Source organism: Anomaloglossus baeobatrachus, chromosome 7 (genome assembly GCF_048569485.1).
Source record: "Anomaloglossus baeobatrachus isolate aAnoBae1 chromosome 7, aAnoBae1.hap1, whole genome shotgun sequence".
NCBI lineage: Eukaryota > Metazoa > Chordata > Amphibia > Anura > Aromobatidae > Anomaloglossus > Anomaloglossus baeobatrachus.
Window position 1 is genome coordinate 167,726,801 of NC_134359.1, and position 20,942 is coordinate 167,747,742.

The 20,942-nt window shown below is 50.1% G+C and overlaps 1 protein-coding gene across 2 annotated transcripts in view; it reads right to left on the bottom strand.

The window, feature by feature from the left end:
• Positions 1 to 1,216: 1,216 nt before the first annotated feature.
• LOC142245236 (carboxypeptidase O-like) overlaps positions 1,217 to 20,942 on the bottom strand; it is a 992,459-nt gene continuing 972,733 nt past the window's right edge. For both annotated transcript variants that reach the window (XM_075317796.1, XM_075317797.1), the window contains one exon: positions 1,217 to 1,562. In XM_075317796.1, the coding sequence (XP_075173911.1) occupies positions 1,285 to 1,562 (278 nt within the window). In that variant the 3' untranslated portion in view covers positions 1,217 to 1,284. The remainder of the gene's footprint in view (positions 1,563 to 20,942) is intronic.

Consider the following 20,942-nt stretch of genomic DNA (forward strand, 5'->3'; position numbering starts at 1 on the left):
CTAATAAAATAATAAAGAATTTAATGTTTCATGAGAATTTGGGTCATTTGAATTATTTGGAATTTCTGATATTTGATGACCCTCAAAATAGTTTGATAAGTTGGAAAAATATCCAGGACATGGGCTACAACTGTCGCATTTCTTGTGTCAAGCCACTCATGACCAATAAACAAGCCCAGAAGTGTCTTACCCGGGCCAAGGAGAAAAAGAAGTGGACTGTTGCTCAATGGTCTAAGGTGTTGTTTTCAGATGAAAGTAAATTCTACATTTAATTTAGAAATCAAGGTCCCGCAGTCTGGAGGAAGAGTGGTGAGGCCACAATCCAAGCTGCTTGAGGTCTAGTGTGAAGTTTCCACAATCAGTGATGGTTTGGGGAGCCATGTCATCTGCTGGTGTAGGTCCACTGTTTTATCAAGCTAAAGTCAGCGCGGCCATCTACCAGGAAATTTTAGAGCAATTCATGCTTCCCTCTGCTGACAAGGTTTTTCGAGATGGAAATTTCATTTTCTTGCAGGACTTTGCACCTGTCCACACTGCCAAAAGTACCAATACCTGGTTTATTAACCACAGTATTATTGTGCTTGATTGGCCAGCAAACGCGCCTGACCTAAACCCCATGGAAAATCTATGGAATATTGTCAAGAGAAAGATGAGACACCAGACGCAACAATGCAGACAAGCTGAAGGATGCTATCAAAGCAACCTGGGCTTCCATAACACCTCAGCAGTGCCACAGGCTGATCGCCTCCATGCCACGCCGCATTGATGCAGTAATTCATGCAAAAGGAGCCCCGACCAAATATTGAGTACATTTACTGTACATAATTTTTAGTAGGCAAACATTTCTGAGTTTAAAATCATTTTTTCATTGGTCTTATATAATATTCTAATTTTCTGAGATAGTGATTTTTGGGTTTTCATTAGCTGTAAGCCATAATCAAAAACAGTAACAGAAATAAACACGTGAAATAGATCACTCTGTTTGTAATGACTCTATCTAATATATGCGTTTCCCTTTTTGTATTGAATTACTGAAATAAATTAACTTTTGGATGATAGTCTAATTTATTGAGATGCATATATATATATATATATATACACACACATTTTATATATATATATATATATATATATATATATATATATATATACACACACACATTTTATATTTTATTTTTTTTTTATTTATTTATTTTCTTTAAAGAAGCGTGGACTCTGTTGAGATGTTTAGCATTTATAATAGCCAGATAGATAACACAGAGAAAGTCTATGAAAGCTATATAATTAGAGAGGAATGGCATAGAATAAGCAGATAGTAATTGCTAGAGGTATTTTTAGCCACAGTGGACCAACAGCAGCTCCACTGTCAAATGGCCCTAGATATGTCTCATTCATGTATTCAAACAAGGTCATCATAGCGGTCAATGTTTCTTCACAAGTAGGTTGAATCTCATCATCTGGTAGTTCAAATCCATATTCACCATCATCTCTTAATTCAAAGGTATACGCAAATGAAATATTATTGTCAGCTGCCCAGTCTGCTGATGATCCCGAATTATCATCTGGAAGGAAGGGGGAAATAGAAATAAGAAATTTAGTAGACAAAACAAAGGTCCAGAATAAGACAGTGCTCATTCTTTTCTGTGACGTCCTGACTCTCAGTTGAGGAGAAAGCAGCTTGTAAGCATAGAATAGGTAGCAATAAGTTTTCTGATTCTGAATATTCATCCTTTGTACATCTGTATTTTAACAGACTGACTTTGCTCAACATTACAGGTCATTTCTATTTAAATTGAACGTGTCACCAGGTTTTCCCAATATAATCTACATCCACCACCTTTAAAACCTCTTTTACAATATTCTAGTAAGCTGTATGCAAGTCACCAATCCCCTCTGCATAGTAGAAAAAAATTATCTTTTATTATACCTACTGTACATATTGTGTGGTCTGGTTGTAATGGATGGGCATCACTGGTCTTGCTTTGGTGGCATCTCTCTCATTGCAATCGCCATCCCTCTGCTTGTTTCATGATGATGTAGGTTTGTCTCGTGATGCCACCTGCAGTACGCGGCCAGGAATTAGCTGCCGCTGCTGTCGCTGTCCTCCGGGAAGAATGGTTGTAGCACTTAAGATGTTTCTGCTCCCCACAGGTGGAGCGGGCCCCGAGGTGGATGATGAGAATTGTAGTGATAGCTGGCACCGAAGCGCGGGGCGACAGCGATGGCAAGGACAGGCGGACACAGTCTCTGCGGGTTCAAGATTTCTTTACTCACAGTTCCGGTTTGTCTAGGAGATACCGGTCACTGCCGTGATTGGCCCCAGTCGATCCAGAGCAATTCAAGGTCATCGCCGGTGTTTCCACTGTGAGTCCTTTCTGGTCGGGGTCCCTCCAATCCTACTGTATGTGGAATATGAAATTGGCTGTGGGTGTTTCCTGCACTCTCCACAGACCCTGGAATCCCGTGCAGCTGTGAGAACCCGGGCCAAGCAGCCTGCTCCAAGCCACGGGTCTTGCAGTGCTCCCAGAAGTGTGAAGGTAGAGAGAATGTGCCTGGATCGAAGTCCCCACTGTGCTCCTCACCCCAGGCCGTGCCTGGGTTTAACTATCTATCTGTGAAGATGCTCCTTCCTTTTCCCCAAGAGGTGCCCACCCCCCAGGTGGTTGTTCTAGTGACCGGGAAAGTCCCATGCTTCGTGATGGCCACCCTCTTATCTACCCCAGGCCATCCCCTCGGTGGGAAAACACTTAACTGTGTTTAGTGTGTGAATGTGAGAAACACCAGCGATTACCTCTCCTTACCTGGGATGAGTACTACATCTTCAGTGAGATGCAGTACCCTGTGGCAACTGAAGCCTCAGGGGTGCCACAAATGCATCCTACATTAAAATAATGTCCCCCAATCGATCTTCTCTGCAGGGCCCTGCTGAGGGCACAGCAAAGTTCTGTAATGTGCATGTTCTGGGAGAGACCAAAGAGCAGCAATGACCCAGAAGTAAAGCTGGTGCATGCACATTACAATACCTTGATTTGCCTTCAGCAGGGTAAAGCGAAGTACAGGGACACAATTGAGAGACAGTGTTTGGACGACGCAACATGCATCATTCACATGAGCCAAGCAAGAGAATAGCAATTGCAATGAGAGAAAAGGCAGTGGCGAAGCCAGATCAGTGACCCTCATTGGACCGGACCTCACCATATGGTGGTATAATAAAATGCATCTGTGGTATACAGATTGGATTGTGGACTTTCATACAGCTTACTAGAATACTGAAAAGAGGCTTTACAGAGGACCAAATAGCAGCATTTTGCTATATGAGGTAAAGGCAGTGCCATACAGGCACTAAGATGCTGAATGCAGACATATCTGTAATAGGAAGATGTGATGCTTGGTTGATTAAATATCTTTAATCAGAGTTGCAGAAAAGCACTGCACTTTGTTCTAGGTCAGGTCCTCACATTTATTCCTCCTCCTCCAGTGTCCTCTGGCATGTGAATATCTCTGAATCCTCATACTGCGTTGCACATCAAAAACAGTAGCATACAGGCGATGTAATCTATTAGTTCAACCATAAAAATCTTATACTGCGTATACTGCGTTGCATCACAGTTTTGCATAGTGGTCAAAACAGCAGTATACAGGTGGTGTAATCTATTAGCCCAATTTACAAAAAAACAGTGTTTTCCAGTGTGCCTTGCTGTGTGAATATCTCTGAAAACTCATATTGCGTTGCATCATGCAGCTTTGCGTAGCGGTCAAAAACAGCAGGGTACATGCTTTGTTATAATTGTTCTCTGTACACAGGACATCTGATAATCTGAAGTTATCTGCCTTGCAAAGAATCAGGAGAACATCTAATAGGGGATGTGACCATGGTGGTTGTGGAGCGAGGAACATCTCCTACCTGCGTCCTGCGGCTCACGCCAGCTATGCAGAAAGAAGGAGGTGGGCGGGATGTTTACATCTTGCTCATCTTCGCCCCTCCACTGCTATTGGCCGCCTGTCGTGTGACGTTGCTATGAAGCCGCGCAACCCGCCCCCTTAACAAGGAGGCGGATCGTCGGCCAGAGCGACGTCGCAGGACAGGTGAGTGCATGTGAAGCTGCCGTAGCGATAATGTTCGCTATGCCAGCTATGACCATGATATCGCATCTGCGACGGGGGCGGGGACTATCGCACTCGGCATCGCAGCATCGGCTTGCGATGTCGTAGTGTGCAAAGTACCCCTTAGACCTGCATCACAAACTTCAGCACTGCCAGGGGTAAACGACAGCAGACTGTTCTTAAACTCATTTGCCTGGTGGACAAAACTCACACCACGCAGGAGCTATGGAGGGGCATAAAACAACAAACAGATGAGTGGCTGGTGGCGGTGGACCTACAGCCCGGCCTGTTGGTGTGCGATAATTGCTGATATCTTGTCGCAGCTCTGGGTCTAGGTGGCTGGACACACATCCATTGCCTGGTGCATGTGCTGAATTTGATGATGCAGAGCTTTCTCAAAAATTACCCATATAAGTCAAAACTTATGCTGAAAGAGTGGGTAGTATGTGCGCACTTTCAGTATTCTCACACTGATGCTGCTCAACTGTTTGCACTATAAAGTCATTTCGGCCATCATGCTCACTGCCTCATATGCGAAGTGAAACATATACATAAAATGGAACTTGCATATGGTGGAGAGACTGTGCGAGCGTCAGCAGGCAATAGTGGAGTTTCATATGCAGCACACACAACAGAATTGCTTTGTGGACCTACACCACTTCACTATCAACGAGGGGGTCGCCATGCAGGACCTGTGTGCCGTGTTACGCTGATTAGAATACTCTACCAAGATGGCAAGCACTGATGATACTGTGCCGCCCCTGCAGAGGATCGAACCACTCGGATCCGGGGGTGGTGATTGCTCCTTGCTCGAGGGTCTCCGGACCAGGGAGCTAGGGGCCACACTCAAATAGAAAAGGGGATATTTACAGGGGATTTGGTATAGTTTGTGATGCCACCCGTGGTGTACAGTAATTAGTACCGCCGTGTGACGCCCTGGACTAGCCAGGTAGTCACAGACACAACATCACACAACCCCCCTCCCTGGACAGGTCACACCAGTCACACATTAAAATCCTTGTTGCCACCCTCCAGGGTTGATGTCCACACTAGGTGGGCGGAGCCAGGCGGTTGGCCCCTACCACCGAGGAGTTCACAGGCCTGGTGGCGGGAAAACACAGTGAGTTAGGAGTCCAGTTGTGGGCAGTAGGGAGTGAGGAGTGAAACTGTTGGTGTCTGGGTTGGAGCCCAGGCACTTCCAGCAAGGTCGGCAGATGGTGGTGGCTGTCTGCAGGAGTTGGTGACGGTCAGCGGAACCGTAGGACCGGGGTCGGGCGGTGGCCCGCTGGTACCGAACCGGGGAGCCGATTGGAGCAAAGCACCAGGCAGGGTACTCAGACCCCGACTAGGCTAGAAGCCGCTCTTTAGTCAAATTTGCTGATTGCGGTCTGCACTAGTGATGAGCGAGTACTAAAAAGCTCCGGTGCTCGAAGCTCGGGCCGAGCCTCCCAAGATACTCGTGTACTCGGCCCGAGCAACGAGCCCAATGTTATCCTATGGGAGACCCGAGTATTTTTGTGAAATGACCCCCCGGCAGCATGGAGAAACCCTAAAAATGTCACAAAAGTCTCAGAAGAGTGCTCAAATGACATGGCAACAGCATGGGGAAGACCCCTTGAAGCATTTATCACTGAAAAGTCACAGCTGTGAACAATTTTGTCCGCGTTTTACGCCAATTTTACGGACTCACCAGAAAACCTTCCAAAATGACCCCAAAATGATTTTTCATGGCGGAAATGTTAAGGGCACATACCCAATAGGGAGATAGAGCTGGTGTATGTTACTTTTTGAGATTAATACATGAAAGATTTTACGTGAAAACATTGTGTGGCACTCCGATGTCCCTGAGAAGAGACGTACATGAAGGCCTCTTGAGTCTAATGTGCCCATTTTGAGGAAGTGAGTCTTTGTAGTATTTTCCTTTGCCAGGGCAGTCCAAAATTGTGAGGTTCACCAATGCCCCTGCATACAGACGTGCATGAGGGCCTGTAAACCTGAAGTGCCCATTGTAAGGAAGTGGGTCTATTGTAGAATAGCCCTTTGCCAGGGCAGCCAAAAATTGGGAGGCTCCACATTGTCCCTGGATAGAGACGTGCATGATGGCCTGTAAACCTGAAGTGCCCATTGTAAGGAAGTGGGTCTATTTCAGTATAGCCCTTTGCCAGGGCAGCCAAAAATTGGGAGGCTCCACATTGTCCCTGGATAGAGACGTGCATGATGGCCTGTAAACCTGAAGTGCCCATTGTAAGGAAGTGGGTCTATTTCAGTATAGCCCTTTGCCAGGGCAGCCAAAAATTGGGAGGCTCCACATTGTCCCTGCATAGAGACGTGCATGATGGCCTGTAAACCTGAAGTGCCCATTGTAAGGAAGTGGGTCTATTTCAGTATAGCCCTTTGCCAGGGCAGCCAAAAATTGGGAGGCTCCACATTGTCCCTGGATAGAGACGTGCATGATGGCCTGTAAACCTGAAGTGCCCATTGTAAGGAAGTGGGTCTATTTCAGTATAGCCCTTTGCCAGGGCAGCCAAAAATTGGGAGGCTCCACATTGTCCCTGGATAGAGACGTGCATGATGGCCTGTAAACCTGAAGTGCCCATTGTAAGGAAGTGGGTCTATTTCAGTATAGCCCTTTGCCAGGGCAGCCAAAAATTGGGAGGCTCCACATTGTCCCTGGATAGAGACGTGCATGATGGCCTGTAAACCTGAAGTGCCCATTGTAAGGAAGTGGGTCTATTTCAGTATAGCCCTTTGCCAGGGCAGCCAAAAATTGGGAGGCTCCACATTGTCCCTGGATAGAGACGTGCATGATGGCCTGTAAACCTGAAGTGCCCATTGTAAGGAAGTGGGTCTATTTCAGTATAGCCCTTTGCCAGGGCAGCCAAAAATTGGGAGGCTCCACATTGTCCCTGGATAGAGACGTGCATGATGGCCTGTAAACCTGAAGTGCCCATTGTAAGGAAGTGGGTCTATTTCAGTATAGCCCTTTGCCAGGGCAGCCAAAAATTGGGAGGCTCCACATTGTCCCTGGATAGAGACGTGCATGATGGCCTGTAAACCTGAAGTGCCCATTGTAAGGAAGTGGGTCTATTTCAGTATAGCCCTTTGCCAGGGCAGCCAAAAATTGGGAGGCTCCACATTGTCCCTGGATAGAGACGTGCATGATGGCCTGTAAACCTGAAGTGCCCATTGTAAGGAAGTGGGTCTATTTCAGTATAGCCCTTTGCCAGGGCAGCCAAAAATTGGGAGGCTCCACATTGTCCCTGGATAGAGACGTGCATGATGGCCTGTAAACCTGAAGTGCCCATTGTAAGGAAGTGGGTCTATTTCAGTATAGCCCTTTGCCAGGGCAGCCAAAAATTGGGAGGCTCCACATTGTCCCTGGATAGAGACGTGCATGATGGCCTGTAAACCTGAAGTGCCCATTGTAAGGAAGTGGGTCTATTTCAGTATAGCCCTTTGCCAGGGCAGCCAAAAATTGGGAGGCTCCACATTGTCCCTGGATAGAGACGTGCATGATGGCCTGTAAACCTGAAGTGCCCATTGTAAGGAAGTGGGTCTATTTCAGTATAGCCCTTTGCCAGGGCAGCCAAAAATTGGGAGGCTCCACATTGTCCCTGGATAGAGACGTGCATGATGGCCTGTAAACCTGAAGTGCCCATTGTAAGGAAGTGGGTCTATTTCAGTATAGCCCTTTGCCAGGGCAGCCAAAAATTGGGAGGCTCCACATTGTCCCTGGATAGAGACGTGCATGATGGCCTGTAGACCTGAAGTGCCCATTGTAAGGAAGTGGGTCTATTTCAGTATAGCCCTTTGCCAGGGCAGCCAAAAATTGGGAGGCTCCACATTGTCCCTGGATAGAGACGTGCATGATGGCCTGTAAACCTGAAGTGCCCATTGTAAGGAAGTGGGTCTATTTCAGTATAGCCCTTTGCCAGGGCAGCCAAAAATTGGGAGGCTCCACATTGTCCCTGGATAGAGACGTGCATGATGGCCTGTAAACCTGAAGTGCCCATTGTAAGGAAGTGGGTCTATTTCAGTATAGCCCTTTGCCAGGGCAGCCAAAAATTGGGAGGCTCCACATTGTCCCTGGATAGAGACGTGCATGATGGCCTGTAAACCTGAAGTGCCCATTGTAAGGAAGTGGGTCTATTTCAGTATAGCCCTTTGCCAGGGCAGCCAAAAATTGGGAGGCTCCACATTGTCCCTGGATAGAGACGTGCATGATGGCCTGTAAACCTGAAGTGCCCATTGTAAGGAAGTGGGTCTATTTCAGTATAGCCCTTTGCCAGGGCAGCCAAAAATTGGGAGACTCCACATTGTCCCTGGATAGAGACGTGCATGATGGCCTGTAAACCTGAAGTGCCCATTGTAAGGAAGTGGGTCTATTTCAGTATAGCCCTTTGCCAGGGCAGCCAAAAATTGGGAGGCTCCACATTGTCCCTGGATAGAGACGTGCATGATGGCCTGTAAACCTGAAGTGCCCATTGTAAGGAAGTGGGTCTATTTCAGTATAGCCCTTTGCCAGGGCAGCCAAAAATTGGGAGGCTCCACATTGTCCCTGGATAGAGACGTGCATGATGGCCTGTAAACCTGAAGTGCCCATTGTAAGGAAGTGGGTCTATTTCAGTATAGCCCTTTGCCAGGGCAGCCAAAAATTGGGAGGCTCCACATTGTCCCTGGATAGAGACGTGCATGATGGCCTGTAAACCTGAAGTGCCCATTGTAAGGAAGTGGGTCTATTTCAGTATAGCCCTTTGCCAGGGCAGCCAAAAATTGGGAGGCTCCACATTGTCCCTGGATAGAGACGTGCATGATGGCCTGTAAACCTGAAGTGCCCATTGTAAGGAAGTGGGTCTATTTCAGTATAGCCCTTTGCCAGGGCAGCCAAAAATTGGGAGGCTCCACATTGTCCCTGGATAGAGACGTGCATGATGGCCTGTAGACCTGAAGTGCCCATTGTAAGGAAGTGGGTCTATTTCAGTATAGCCCTTTGCCAGGGCAGCCAAAAATTGGGAGGCTCCACATTGTCCCTGGATAGAGACGTGCATGATGGCCTGTAAACCTGAAGTGCCCATTGTAAGGAAGTGGGTCTATTTCAGTATAGCCCTTTGCCAGGGCAGCCAAAAATTGGGAGGCTCCACATTGTCCCTGGATAGAGACGTGCATGATGGCCTGTAAACCTGAAGTGCCCATTGTAAGGAAGTGGGTCTATTTCAGTATAGCCCTTTGCCAGGGCAGCCAAAAATTGGGAGGCTCCACATTGTCCCTGGATAGAGACGTGCATGATGGCCTGTAAACCTGAAGTGCCCATTGTAAGGAAGTGGGTCTATTTCAGTATAGCCCTTTGCCAGGGCAGCCAAAAATTGGGAGGCTCCACATTGTCCCTGGATAGAGACGTGCATGATGGCCTGTAAACCTGAAGTGCCCATTGTAAGGAAGTGGGTCTATTTCAGTATAGCCCTTTGCCAGGGCAGCCAAAAATTGGGAGACTCCACATTGTCCCTGGATAGAGACGTGCATGATGGCCTGTAAACCTGAAGTGCCCATTGTAAGGAAGTGGGTCTATTTCAGTATAGCCCTTTGCCAGGGCAGCCAAAAATTGGGAGGCTCCACATTGTCCCTGGATAGAGACGTGCATGATGGCCTGTAAACCTGAAGTGCCCATTGTAAGGAAGTGGGTCTATTTCAGTATAGCCCTTTGCCAGGGCAGCCAAAAATTGGGAGGCTCCACATTGTCCCTGGATAGAGACGTGCATGATGGCCTGTAAACCTGAAGTGCCCATTGTAAGGAAGTGGGTCTATTTCAGTATAGCCCTTTGCCAGGGCAGCCAAAAATTGGGAGGCTCCACGTTGTCCCTGGGTAGAGACGTGCATGAGGGCCTCAAAACATTAAGTGTCCATTTTAAGGAAGTGGGTGTATTATAGTATAGCCCTTAGGCAGGGCAGCCAAAAATTGGGAGGCTCCACGTTGTCCCTGGGTAGAGACGTGCATGAGGGCCTCAAAACATTAAGTGTCCATTTTAAGGAAGTGGGTGTATTATAGTATAGCCCTTAGGCAGGGCAGCCAAAAATTGGGAGGCTCCACGTTGTCCCTGGGTAGAGACGTGCATGAGGGCCTCAAAACATTAAGTGTCCATTTTAAGGAAGTGGGTGTATTATAGTATAGCCCTTAGGCAGGGCAGCCAAAAATTGGGAGGCTCCACGTTGTCCCTGGGTAGAGACGTGCATGAGGGCCTCAAAACATTGTTCCCATTGCAAAGGAGCGGGTCTCCTGTCGTTGTAATGTCCATTCTGCAAAGAATGGGCGAAAAAATTTACCACTGGGGGTATACCTGAAACAAAGGCCTAAGTATTGCAATTTGTAACGGTCATCATCATGGTGGCGCATGAGGAGAAGGAGGAGCAGTCCAGCGATTATCCAAAGTCCAGAAGTCTGTACCCATGGGTGAGTGGAGGTACATGGCAAACTTTAAATTCCGCTCTCATTTGCTGGTGGTGTGGTGAAGTCTGGCCCAATCCAACCCTTGTTCATCTTGATCAGAGTCAGCCTGTCAGCATTTTCAGTTGACAGGCGGGTGCGTTTATCTGTAATGATTCCACCTGCGGCACTAAAAACACGCTCTGACAAAACGCTAGCAGCAGGGCAGGCCAGGACTTCCAAGGCGTAGAGAGCCAATTCATGCCACGTGTCCAGCTTGGATACCCAATAATTGTAAGGCACAGAGGAATGTCGGAGTACAGTTGTTCGATCTGCAAGGTACTCCTTCAGCATCTGGGCAAACTTAGGATTTCTTGTGGCACTACCCCGCACCTCAGGGGCTGTGGTACGTGAGGGGCTGAGAAAACTGTCCCACATCTTAAAGACTGTTCCCCTACCTCTGGCGGATTGGACTTGTGCCTCTCTCGGCTGTACGCCTCGGTTGTCCACTGATTCCTGACCTATGCCGCTAGCGTTTTGTGAGGGGAATGCTTTGCCTACTTCCGTGAGTATGGCCTTCCGAAACTGCTGCATTTTGGTTGACCTCTCCTCCACGGGAATAAGAGACAAAAAGTTCTCCTTGTAGCGTGGGTCTAACAGTGTTACCAACCAGTAATGATTGTCGGCCAAGATGTTCTTAACGCGAGGGTCACGAGACAGGCAGCTTACCATAAAGTCAGCCATGTGCGCCAGACTCTTAACAGCCAGGACTTCAGTAGCCTGACCAACAAGATGACTGAACATGCTGTCCTCCTCCTCCTCCTCCTCCTCCTCATCTACCCTGTCCTCTGGCCAGCCACGCTGAACCGAGGATATGACTGGTGTGCATGTCATATCCTCAATTTGGCCGGAGAGTTGCTCCATGTCTTCATCCTCCTCCTCGTCATAGTCCTCCACTGCACGTTGTGATGAGACGAGGCTGGGCTGTGTGTTATCACCCACACCCACTACTGTTACTTGCTGCAACTCATCGCGCTCCGCCTGCAATGCATCATGTTTGTTTTTCAGCAGAGACCGTTTTAGAAGGCAGAGTAGCGGTATGGTGACGCTAATAATGGCGTCATCACCACTCACCATCTTGGTGGAGTCCTCAAAGTTTTGGAGGATGGTACATAGGTCTGACATCCATCTCCACTCCTCAGGTGTTATGTGTGGAGTTTGACCCATTTCCCGACGGCTTAGGTGATGCAGGTACTCAACAACTGCCCTCTTCTGCTCACATATCCTGACCAACATGTGCAGAGTTGAATTCCAACGCGTGGGGACATCACACACCAGTCTGTGAGCCGGAAGATGCAAACGGCGCTGAAAGCCGGCAAGGCCGGCTGAAGCAGTAGGTGACTTTCGAAAATGTGCAGACAGGCGGCGAACTTTTACCAGCAGATCAGACAGCTCTGGGTATGACTTTATAAACCGCTGAACCACGAGGTTGAGCACATGGGCCACGCATGGAACATGTGTCAGCTGGCCTCGCCTCAAAGCCGCCACCAGGTTCCGGCCATTGTCACACACGACCTTTCCTGGCTTTAGGTTCAGAGGTGTGAGCCAGTGATCTGCCTGCTGTTTCAGAGCTGTCCACAGCTCTTCTGCATTGTGGGGTTTGTCACCTATGCAGATTAGCTTCAGCACAGCCTGTTGCCGCTTCGCCGAGGCAGTGCTGCAGTGCTTCCAGCTTGTGACTGGTGTGGAGGGCACAGTGGATGAGGATGCGCAGGAGGAGGAGGAGGCTGAAGAGCATGACATTCCTGAGCTGTAGAGTGTGGGTGAAACACTGACTGAGGTAGGGCCTGCAAACCTTGGTGTGGGAAGGACGTGTTCCGTCCCTCGCTCAGACTGGGTCCCAGCTTCCACAATATTAACCCAGTGTGCTGTCAACGAGATGTAGCGGCCTTGCCCACAAGCACTTGTCCACGTGTCTGTGGTTAGGTGGACCTTGGGTGAAACAGCGTTGTTCAGGGCACGTGTGATGTTTTGTGACACGTGGTTATGCAACGCGGGGACGGCACACCGGGAGAAATAGTGGCGGCTGGGGACCGAGTAACGTGGGACAGCTGCCGCCATCAGGTCACGGAATGCTTCTGTCTCCACCAGCCTAAAAGGCAACATTTCCAGCGCAAGCAGTCGCGAAATGTTAGCATTTAGAACTGTGGCATGTGGGGTGTTGGCAGTGTATTTGCGCCTGCATTCAAAGGTTTGCTGAATGGATAACTGAACGCTGCGCTGGGACAAGGACGTGCTTGATGATGGTGTTCTTTCTGCGTAGGCAACTGCAGGTGCAGGAGTGGAGGAAGCTTGTTCGCAGGCAGCATGGACAGAGGATTGGCTCGCATGCACAACCAGCGAAGACGTAGCAGTGACATCAGCAAGCACTGCTCCTCGACTCTGTTGTACTTCCCACAAAGTCGGGTGCTTGGCTGACATGTGCCTGATCATGCTGGTGGTGGTCAGGCTGCTAGTTTTGGTACCCCTGCTGATGCTGGCACGGCAGGTGTTGCAAATGGTCTTTTTTGAATCATCTGGATCCAACTTAAAAAACTGCCATACTCGGGAAGACCTAACATTTGTACAGGCACCTTGTGTCGTCGTGTTGTTCCGGGGAACGGTTGCCTGACTTCTGCCTGGGGCCACCACCCTGCTTCTTACTGCCTGTTGTGATGCTACGCCTCCCTCCCCCTGTGCACTGCTGTCCTCGCTCTGCATATCCTCCTGCCAGGTTGGGTCAGTTACTGGATCATCCACCACGTCGTCTTCCTCTTCCGCACCCTGCTCCTCCTCCTGACTTCCTGACAATTGTGTCTCATCATCGTCCACCACTTGTTGAGACACGTTGCCAACTTCGTGAGAACGTGGCTGCTCAAATATTTGGCCATCTGTACAGACGATCTCCTCATGACCCACTTCAATATGAGCTGGCGAGAGGCCAGAATGTGTGAATGGAAACGTGAACAGCTCTTCCGAGTGTCCAAGTGTGGGATCATTAATGTCCGAGGAGGACGTGTACTCAGCCTGGTGGTAGGAAGGAGGATAAGGTTCAGAAATGTGCGGTGCAGTATCACGGCTACTGACACTTGACCGTGTGGAAGACAGAGTGTTTGTGGTGGTGCCAATCTGACTGGAAGCATTATCTGCTATCCAACTAACAACCTGTTGACACTGGTCTTGGTTCAAGAGCAGTGTACTGCTGCGGTCCCCAAGAATTTGGGACAGGACGTGCGAGCGACTAGATGTGGCCCTTTGTTGTGGCGAAATTAGAGCTTGCCCACGACCTCGGCCTCTGCCTGCACCACCATCACGTCCACTTCCTTGTTCCTTGCCAATGCCCTTGCGCATTTTGCAATGCTGTGCACTGCTGACGTGTATATTCACTACTTGTGCGTTATATCAAAGTGTGTGGAAATTGCACACAAGTGCACCTGTACGCTGCCACCAACAGGCACACACGTGCGGTTTTAAAAACCAAGCACGGACGCAATAATAACCTAACAGGTTTTTTTGGGGAGCGACAATTACAGACAAGTCAGACACTATCTGGACTGTTTTACACTGTGTACACTAGCCCCAGATATGATGAAGGCTGGTATACGGTCACCACTACCCTGCCTGCCTGCCTGCCTGTATACTGGTACAATAGTCCTGACAAGGACTCTTTTGGTCACTAGCCTGTATTCAGACCTGGCTATACCCTGCCTGTATATAGCAACAATAGTCCTGAGAAGGACTCTGCTACTGTACTCCGACCTGGCTATACCCTGCCTGCCTGTATACAACTAGAATAGTCCTGAGAAGGACTTTTGGTCACACTGTTTGCAGCCCTGCAACTGAAAAAGCTATAAAGGGCCGCAAAGCTTTCCCTGAATCAGCGACACTCTCCCTACACTGACTGTCTGAATAGCTGTGAGCAGAGCACAGCGCGCCGGCCGATATAAAGGCTCGGTCACGCTGTGCAGGCCGGCCAATCACTGCAATTCCACAACTAACAGGGCTGTGGCATTGCAGTGGTCTGCCAGCCAATCCCTGCATGAGGGCTGGCTCTCAAAAGAGCGCCAACATGCAGAAATGAAGACCACGAGTACAGCACGAGTATCGCGAGATTACTCGGTCCCCGCCGAGCAGCCCGAGTACAGCGATACTCGTGCGAGTACCGAGTAGTGACAAGCATGCTCGCTCATCACTAGTCTGCACCTCAGGGGTTCATTCCCAACCAAGTCCCGATTGAAGGCAACAGCCCAACTATTCCGGGCAAATGGGCTCCTCTGACACGTATACGCCGGGAAGCGGACTACCGGTGTCCAGGCATTGGAGTCAAGATACAAAACACAGGTGCAGGGAAAGGACAGCTACCATCAACCCATTCAGGGAGAGCACTGCAGCCGGCTGCGGGCCCCGTCCATCCAGCCGTTTGGTTTACCAGAGACTCTGTCAATCTGTGTCTGAGTGAGTACACCTGTGGCATCCGGCACTGCGCTGCACTGTACCGCAACACTGCACCCTGCAAACCCCTGCTTCGGAACTTTCTCTCTCCCTCCCACCGGGCCCCGGGACCAAGAGCCCCTACCCACGGAGGGGTCAACACCTAGCTGCTCCCCGCCATCGCTCCCGGGAGACCCGTCAACAGCAGCGGTGGTGCCCACCATCACCACAAACCGTGGGTGGCGCCACGAACTATATATAGATATACAGTGCCTACAAGTAGTGTTCAACCCCCTGCAGATTTAGCAGGTTTGATAAGATGCAAATAAGTTAGAGCCTGCAAACTTCAAACAAGAGCAGGATTTATTAACAGATGCATAAATCTTACAAACCAACAAGTTATGTTGCTCAGTTAAATTTTAATAAATTTTCAACAAAAAAGTGTGGGTCAATTATTATTCAACCCCTAGGTTTATTATTATGTGGAATAACCCTTGTTTGAAATTACAGCTAATAATCATCTTTTATAAGACCTGATAAGGACGGCACAGGTCTCTGGAGTTATCTTGGCCCACTCCTCCATGCAGATCTTCTCCAAGTTATCTAGGTTCTTTGGGTGTCTCATGTGGACTTTAATCTTGAGCTCCTTCCACAAGTTTTCAATTGGGTTAAGGTCAGGAGACTGACTAGGCCACTGCAACACCTTGATTTTTTCCCTCTTGAACCAGGCTTTGGTTTTCTTGGCTGTGTGCTTTGGGTCGTTGTCTTGTTGGAAGATGAAATGACGACCCATCTTAAGATCCTTGATGGAGGAGCGGAGGTTCTTGGCCAAAATCTCCAGGTAGGCTGTGCTATCCATCTTCCCATGGATGCGGACCAGATGGCCAGGCCCCTTGACTGAGAAACAGCCCCACAGCATGATGCTGCCACCACCATGCTTGACTGTAGGGATGGTATTCTTGGGGTCGTATGCAGTGCCATCCAGTCTCCAAACGTCACGTGTGTGGTTGGCACCAAAGATCTCGATCTTGGTCTCATCAGACCAGAGAACCTTGAACCAGTCTGTCTCAGAGTCCTCCAAGTGATCATGAGCAAACTGTAGATGAGCCTTGACATGACGCTTTGAAAGTAAAGGTACCTTACGGGCTCATCTGGAACAGAGACCATTGCGGTGGAGTACGTTACTTATGGTATTGTCTGAAACCAATGTCCCCACTGCCATGAGATCTTCCCGGAGCTCCTTCCTTGTTGTCCTTGGGTTAGTCTTGACTCTTCCGACAAGCCTGGCCTCGGCACGGGTGGAAACTTTCAAAGGCTGTCCAGGCCGTGGAAGGCTAACAGTAGTTCCATAAGCCTTCCACTTCCGGATGATGCTCCCAACAGTGGTGACAGGTAGGCCCAACTCCTTGGAAAGGGTTTTGTATCCTTTGCCAGCCTTGTGACCCTCCACGATCTTGTCTCTGATAGCCTTGGAATGCTCCTTTGTCTTTCCCATGTTGGCCAAGTATGAGTGCTGTTCACAAGTTTGGGGAGGGTCTTAATTAGTCAGAAAAGGCTGGAAAAAGAGATAATTAATCCAAACATGTGAAGCTCATTGTTCTTTGTGCCTGAAATACTTCTTAATACTTTAGGGGAACCAAACAGAATTCTTGTGGTTTGAGGGGTTGAATAATAAATGACCCTCTGAATAAACTTTTCACAATTTAAAAAAAAAAAAAAAAAAGAAGAAATAACATTCTTTTTTGCTGCAGTGCATTTTACACTTTCAGGCTGATCTACAGTTCAAATGTCACAATGCCAAGTTAATTCCGAATGTGTAAACCTGCTAAATCTGCAGGGGGTTGAATACTACTTGTAGGCACTGTAGATATATATATATATAGCTATATATATATATATATATATATATATATATATATATATATATATATATATCCCAAACATCCAATTCCCCTTTTCACTCGTGGGTGAGGAGCGCTGCTTGAGCCCCGGGTCCGGCCCGCATGAGCCACCGAGGAGAAGGCACCGGATCTGAGCGCGAACTCCCCGAGCGACCCCCGCGACGGGGAACTGGCCCCCGCCCCCGACAACTTGGCGTCACGAACAGGATTTGAACCGATCTACTTACCAGTAGAGGTGCGCCGCGCCTTGTGGTATCTGTCAGTGGCGTCCCGCTGAAAAATCTGAAGATACGCCATTTTGGGCGCGAAGATTTCTTGCTCGAGTCGTCTACCCCGAGCAGTGAAGGCGCGAAAGTGAAGTCCCGCTCCCGAAAAGGTGAAGTGCTGTAGAAAAACCAGGGGGGGGGGGGGGCGGGCGAAGATTTGGCCCCATGTGATCCTGGGGATAAGAAGCAGGGATGCCAGGACTCTGCAACCATCTTGTTCCTGGAACCCGAGCACGCGACATATCTGCCCCACCTGAGAAGCCCGAATTCCCGGAGCCCGCGCCTGGAACATCGGCATGGGTGGAAGCCCGGATGACCCTCATGTGCTGCCGGCTGCAGGTCCAGGTGAGATACCTAATGGAGCAATGGACAGCCAAGATGGGGGAGATCGCCACGGCTGTGCGGGCGTGTGAGATGGGGATGAATTTGGAAGAGAGGGCGAGCGACCCACGCCCCTATGTCCTTGAGGGACCGGCCGCTGCGGCTGAGGGAGACGGTCTGCCCCCGATTCTCCTGTCACCCACTCCGCTCCCCGTGTCGGCCCTGGCTACTCCTCCGCTTGGTCCGCCGCCCCCAACACCGGCGGCGGAGTCCACCCCAGATGCCCAGAAGGACCCGCCTGTGGAAGCAGCCCGCGGGCGACCGTATGCACGGCCAGCTCCCGTCCCGCTTTCCGTGGAAGGAGAATTCCCGGAGGAAGCCCGCTCCCGAGGAGGCCCCACTGCTCCCGGAAGTGACCACGCCTGAAGAAGTCCCGGCCCCGGCAGTCCGCCCGGCCAAGATGGAGGTGCCCGGTATCCAGGGGCCCACCCAGCAGGCAAAGCTGGCCGCTCCCCAAACCCAGGCCTCGGCTGAGGTGGCGCAGGGTTGTTGCTGCAGGGCAGCGCCCCAGGCCACGACACAGCGGAGTTCCCAGAAGAAGGTGCCGATCGTGGTTGGCACGGGGGAACTCCAGCTGGGCCCAGCCCACGTGCCCGAGGGGCACGCAGACGTCCCGTATTGGGAGCAGCAGCAAAGCTAGCTGGGTCGAGAGATCGAGGCCCGGGAGAAGAAGAAGGCCGAGGTCGTGGCCCGTACGATTAAAGAAAAGGACAATTTGAGGTATGTCACGTTCCTTGTGCGGGGCCCGAGGTACGAGGGCCAGGTCCGGCGCTTTGACCCCGACAAGGGGTGGGGATTCCTGTATGAGCCCGGCATGGAAAAGGAGGTGTTTGTGGCCCATCGGGACGTATACCCCCACCTGCCTTTGAGCCACCCAGACCGTGACCTAATCCCCGGTCAGTGGGTCACCTACACCCGCCATTGTGGGGAAAGGGGCTGGTTTGCCCTGAATGTGCAGAGAAGGGCACGGCAAGTAGGCCCGCAGCGCTCCCGGACCCCTCTCCCACTGTACAGCCCAGATGTGGAGCTGAAGGAGGAATACGAAGAGGGTGACCTGAAAGGAGGCAGCGGATGCCCGTTGCTAAAGTACTGTCCCCGTTGGGACCCTACAGCAGAGTTTCTACAGTTGTTTGTGGCAGCTAAAGGCTGTTGAAGCGCCCGGGACTGATGTTGTCCCTGTTGTCGCCACTCCCAAAGAACACGGCCGAGAACTTGCAGGCCACACAAAAACTACTGGGTTTGTAAATATTCTGCCCCACTTGCCCTTCCTGCCACTGCCAGTCTCCGGAGAGGCTGGTTGGAGAAAGGACCCGCAGCAGAGCAGGCTGGTCACCACCAGAACCAGTGACCATCCTCCGGGTTGGGGGTCCCCTTGAACTTGGGGCCCCTGAGTGACTGCCGGGTGCGAGACACCGTACCCGTTCCCGCTTGGGTAGCCTGGGCCAGGTTCCTGTTTCCGGACTGGGGAAAAGGGGTGCTGCCCATTTCTTAGAGGCAGCATCAAGGTCTAGGTTGCTTGGGTTGGAAAGCGGAAGGACATGGACCCATTCCCTGTTGTTAATATAAGTGTTTCCGGGTGTAACGGTTTAAGACTGTGCCTCCCGTAAGGGAAGAAATGAAAAAAATGCTTAATGTTTTCATGTTTCGTTTCCCATTGTTTTTATATCTTTTCAGAAAAATAAAACCGGTGGTGGATGGGCAGCCCGCGGACGGTCTGCATTAAACCAAGGGGGAATGTGACGCCCTGGACTAGCCAGGTAGTCACAGACACAACATCACACAACCCCCCTCCCTGGACAGGTGACACCAGTCACACATTAAAATCCTTGTTGCCACCCTCCAGGGTTGATGTCCATACCAGGTGGGGCGGAGCCAGGTGGTTGGCCCCGCCCACCGAGGAGTTCACAGGCATGGAGGCGGAAAAACACAGTGAGTTAGGAGTCCAGTTGTGGGCAGTAGGGAGTGAGGAGTGAAACTGTTGGTGTCTGGGTTGGAGCCCAGGCACTTCCAGCAAGGTCGGCAAACGGTGGTGGCTGTCTGCAAGAGTTGGTGACAGTCAGCGGAACCGTAGGACTGGGGTCGGGCGGTGGCCCGCCGGTACCGAACCGGGGAGCCGATTGGAGCCAAGCACCAGGCAGGGTACGCAGACCCCGACTAGGCTAGAAGCCGCCCTTTAATCAAATTTGCTGATTGCGGTCTGGACCTCAGGGGTTCATTCCCAACCAAGTCCCGATTGAAGGCAACAGCCCAACCGTTCCGGATAAGTGCCACTGCCAAGGGCCAGAGATCCACAGGGCCAGCATCTGCTGGCAAACGGGCTCCTCCAACACGTATACGCTGGGGAGCGGACTACCGGTGTCCAGGCATTGGAGTCAAGATACAAAACACAGGTGCTTGGAAAGGACAGCCACCATCAACCCATTCAGGGAGAACACTGCAGCCAGCTGCGGGCCCCGTCCATCCAGCCGTTTGGTTTACCAGAGACTCTGTCAATCTGTGTCTGAGTGAGTACACCTGTGCATCCGGCACCGCGCTGCGCTGCACCGCAACACTGCACCCTGCAAACCCCTGCTACGGAACTCTCTCTCTCCCTCCCACCGGGCCCCGGGACCAAGAGCCCCTACCTATGGAGGGGTCAATACATAGCTGCTCCCCGCCATCGCTCCCAGGAGACCCGTCACCAGCAGCGGTGGTGCCCACCATCACCATAACCCGTGGGTGGCGTCACAAACTCTATATATATAGTGCTGGTCAAAAGTATTGGCCTCCCTGCAATTCTGTCAGAGAATACTCAGTTTCTTCCTGAAAATAATTGCAATCACAAATTCTTTGGTATTATTAGCTTCATTTATTTTGCTTGCAATGAAAAAACACAAAATAGAATGAAACAAAAATCAAATCATTGATCATTTTACACAAAACACAAGAAATGGGCCAGACAAAAGTATTGGCACCCTTAGCCTAATATTTGGTTGCACATCCTTTAGCCAAAATAACTGCAAACAACCGTTTCCGGTAACCATCAATGAGTTTCTTACAATGCTCTGCTGGAATTTTAGACCTTTCTTCTTTGGCAAACTGCTCCAGGTTCCTGAGATTTGAAGGGTGCCTTCTCCAAACTAGCATTTTGAGATCTTTCTACATGTGTTCTATGGGATTCAGGTCTGGACTCATTGCTGGCCACTTTAGTAGTCTCCAGTGCTTTCTATCAAACCATTTTCTAGTGCTTTTTGAAGTGTGTTTTGGGTCATTGTCCTGCTGGAAGATCCATGACCTCTGATGGAGACCCAGCTTTCTCACACTGGGCCCTACATTATGCTGCAAAATTTGTTGGTAGTCTTCAAGCTTCATAATGCCATGCACACGGTCAAGCAGTCCAGTGCCAGAGGCAGCAAAGCAACC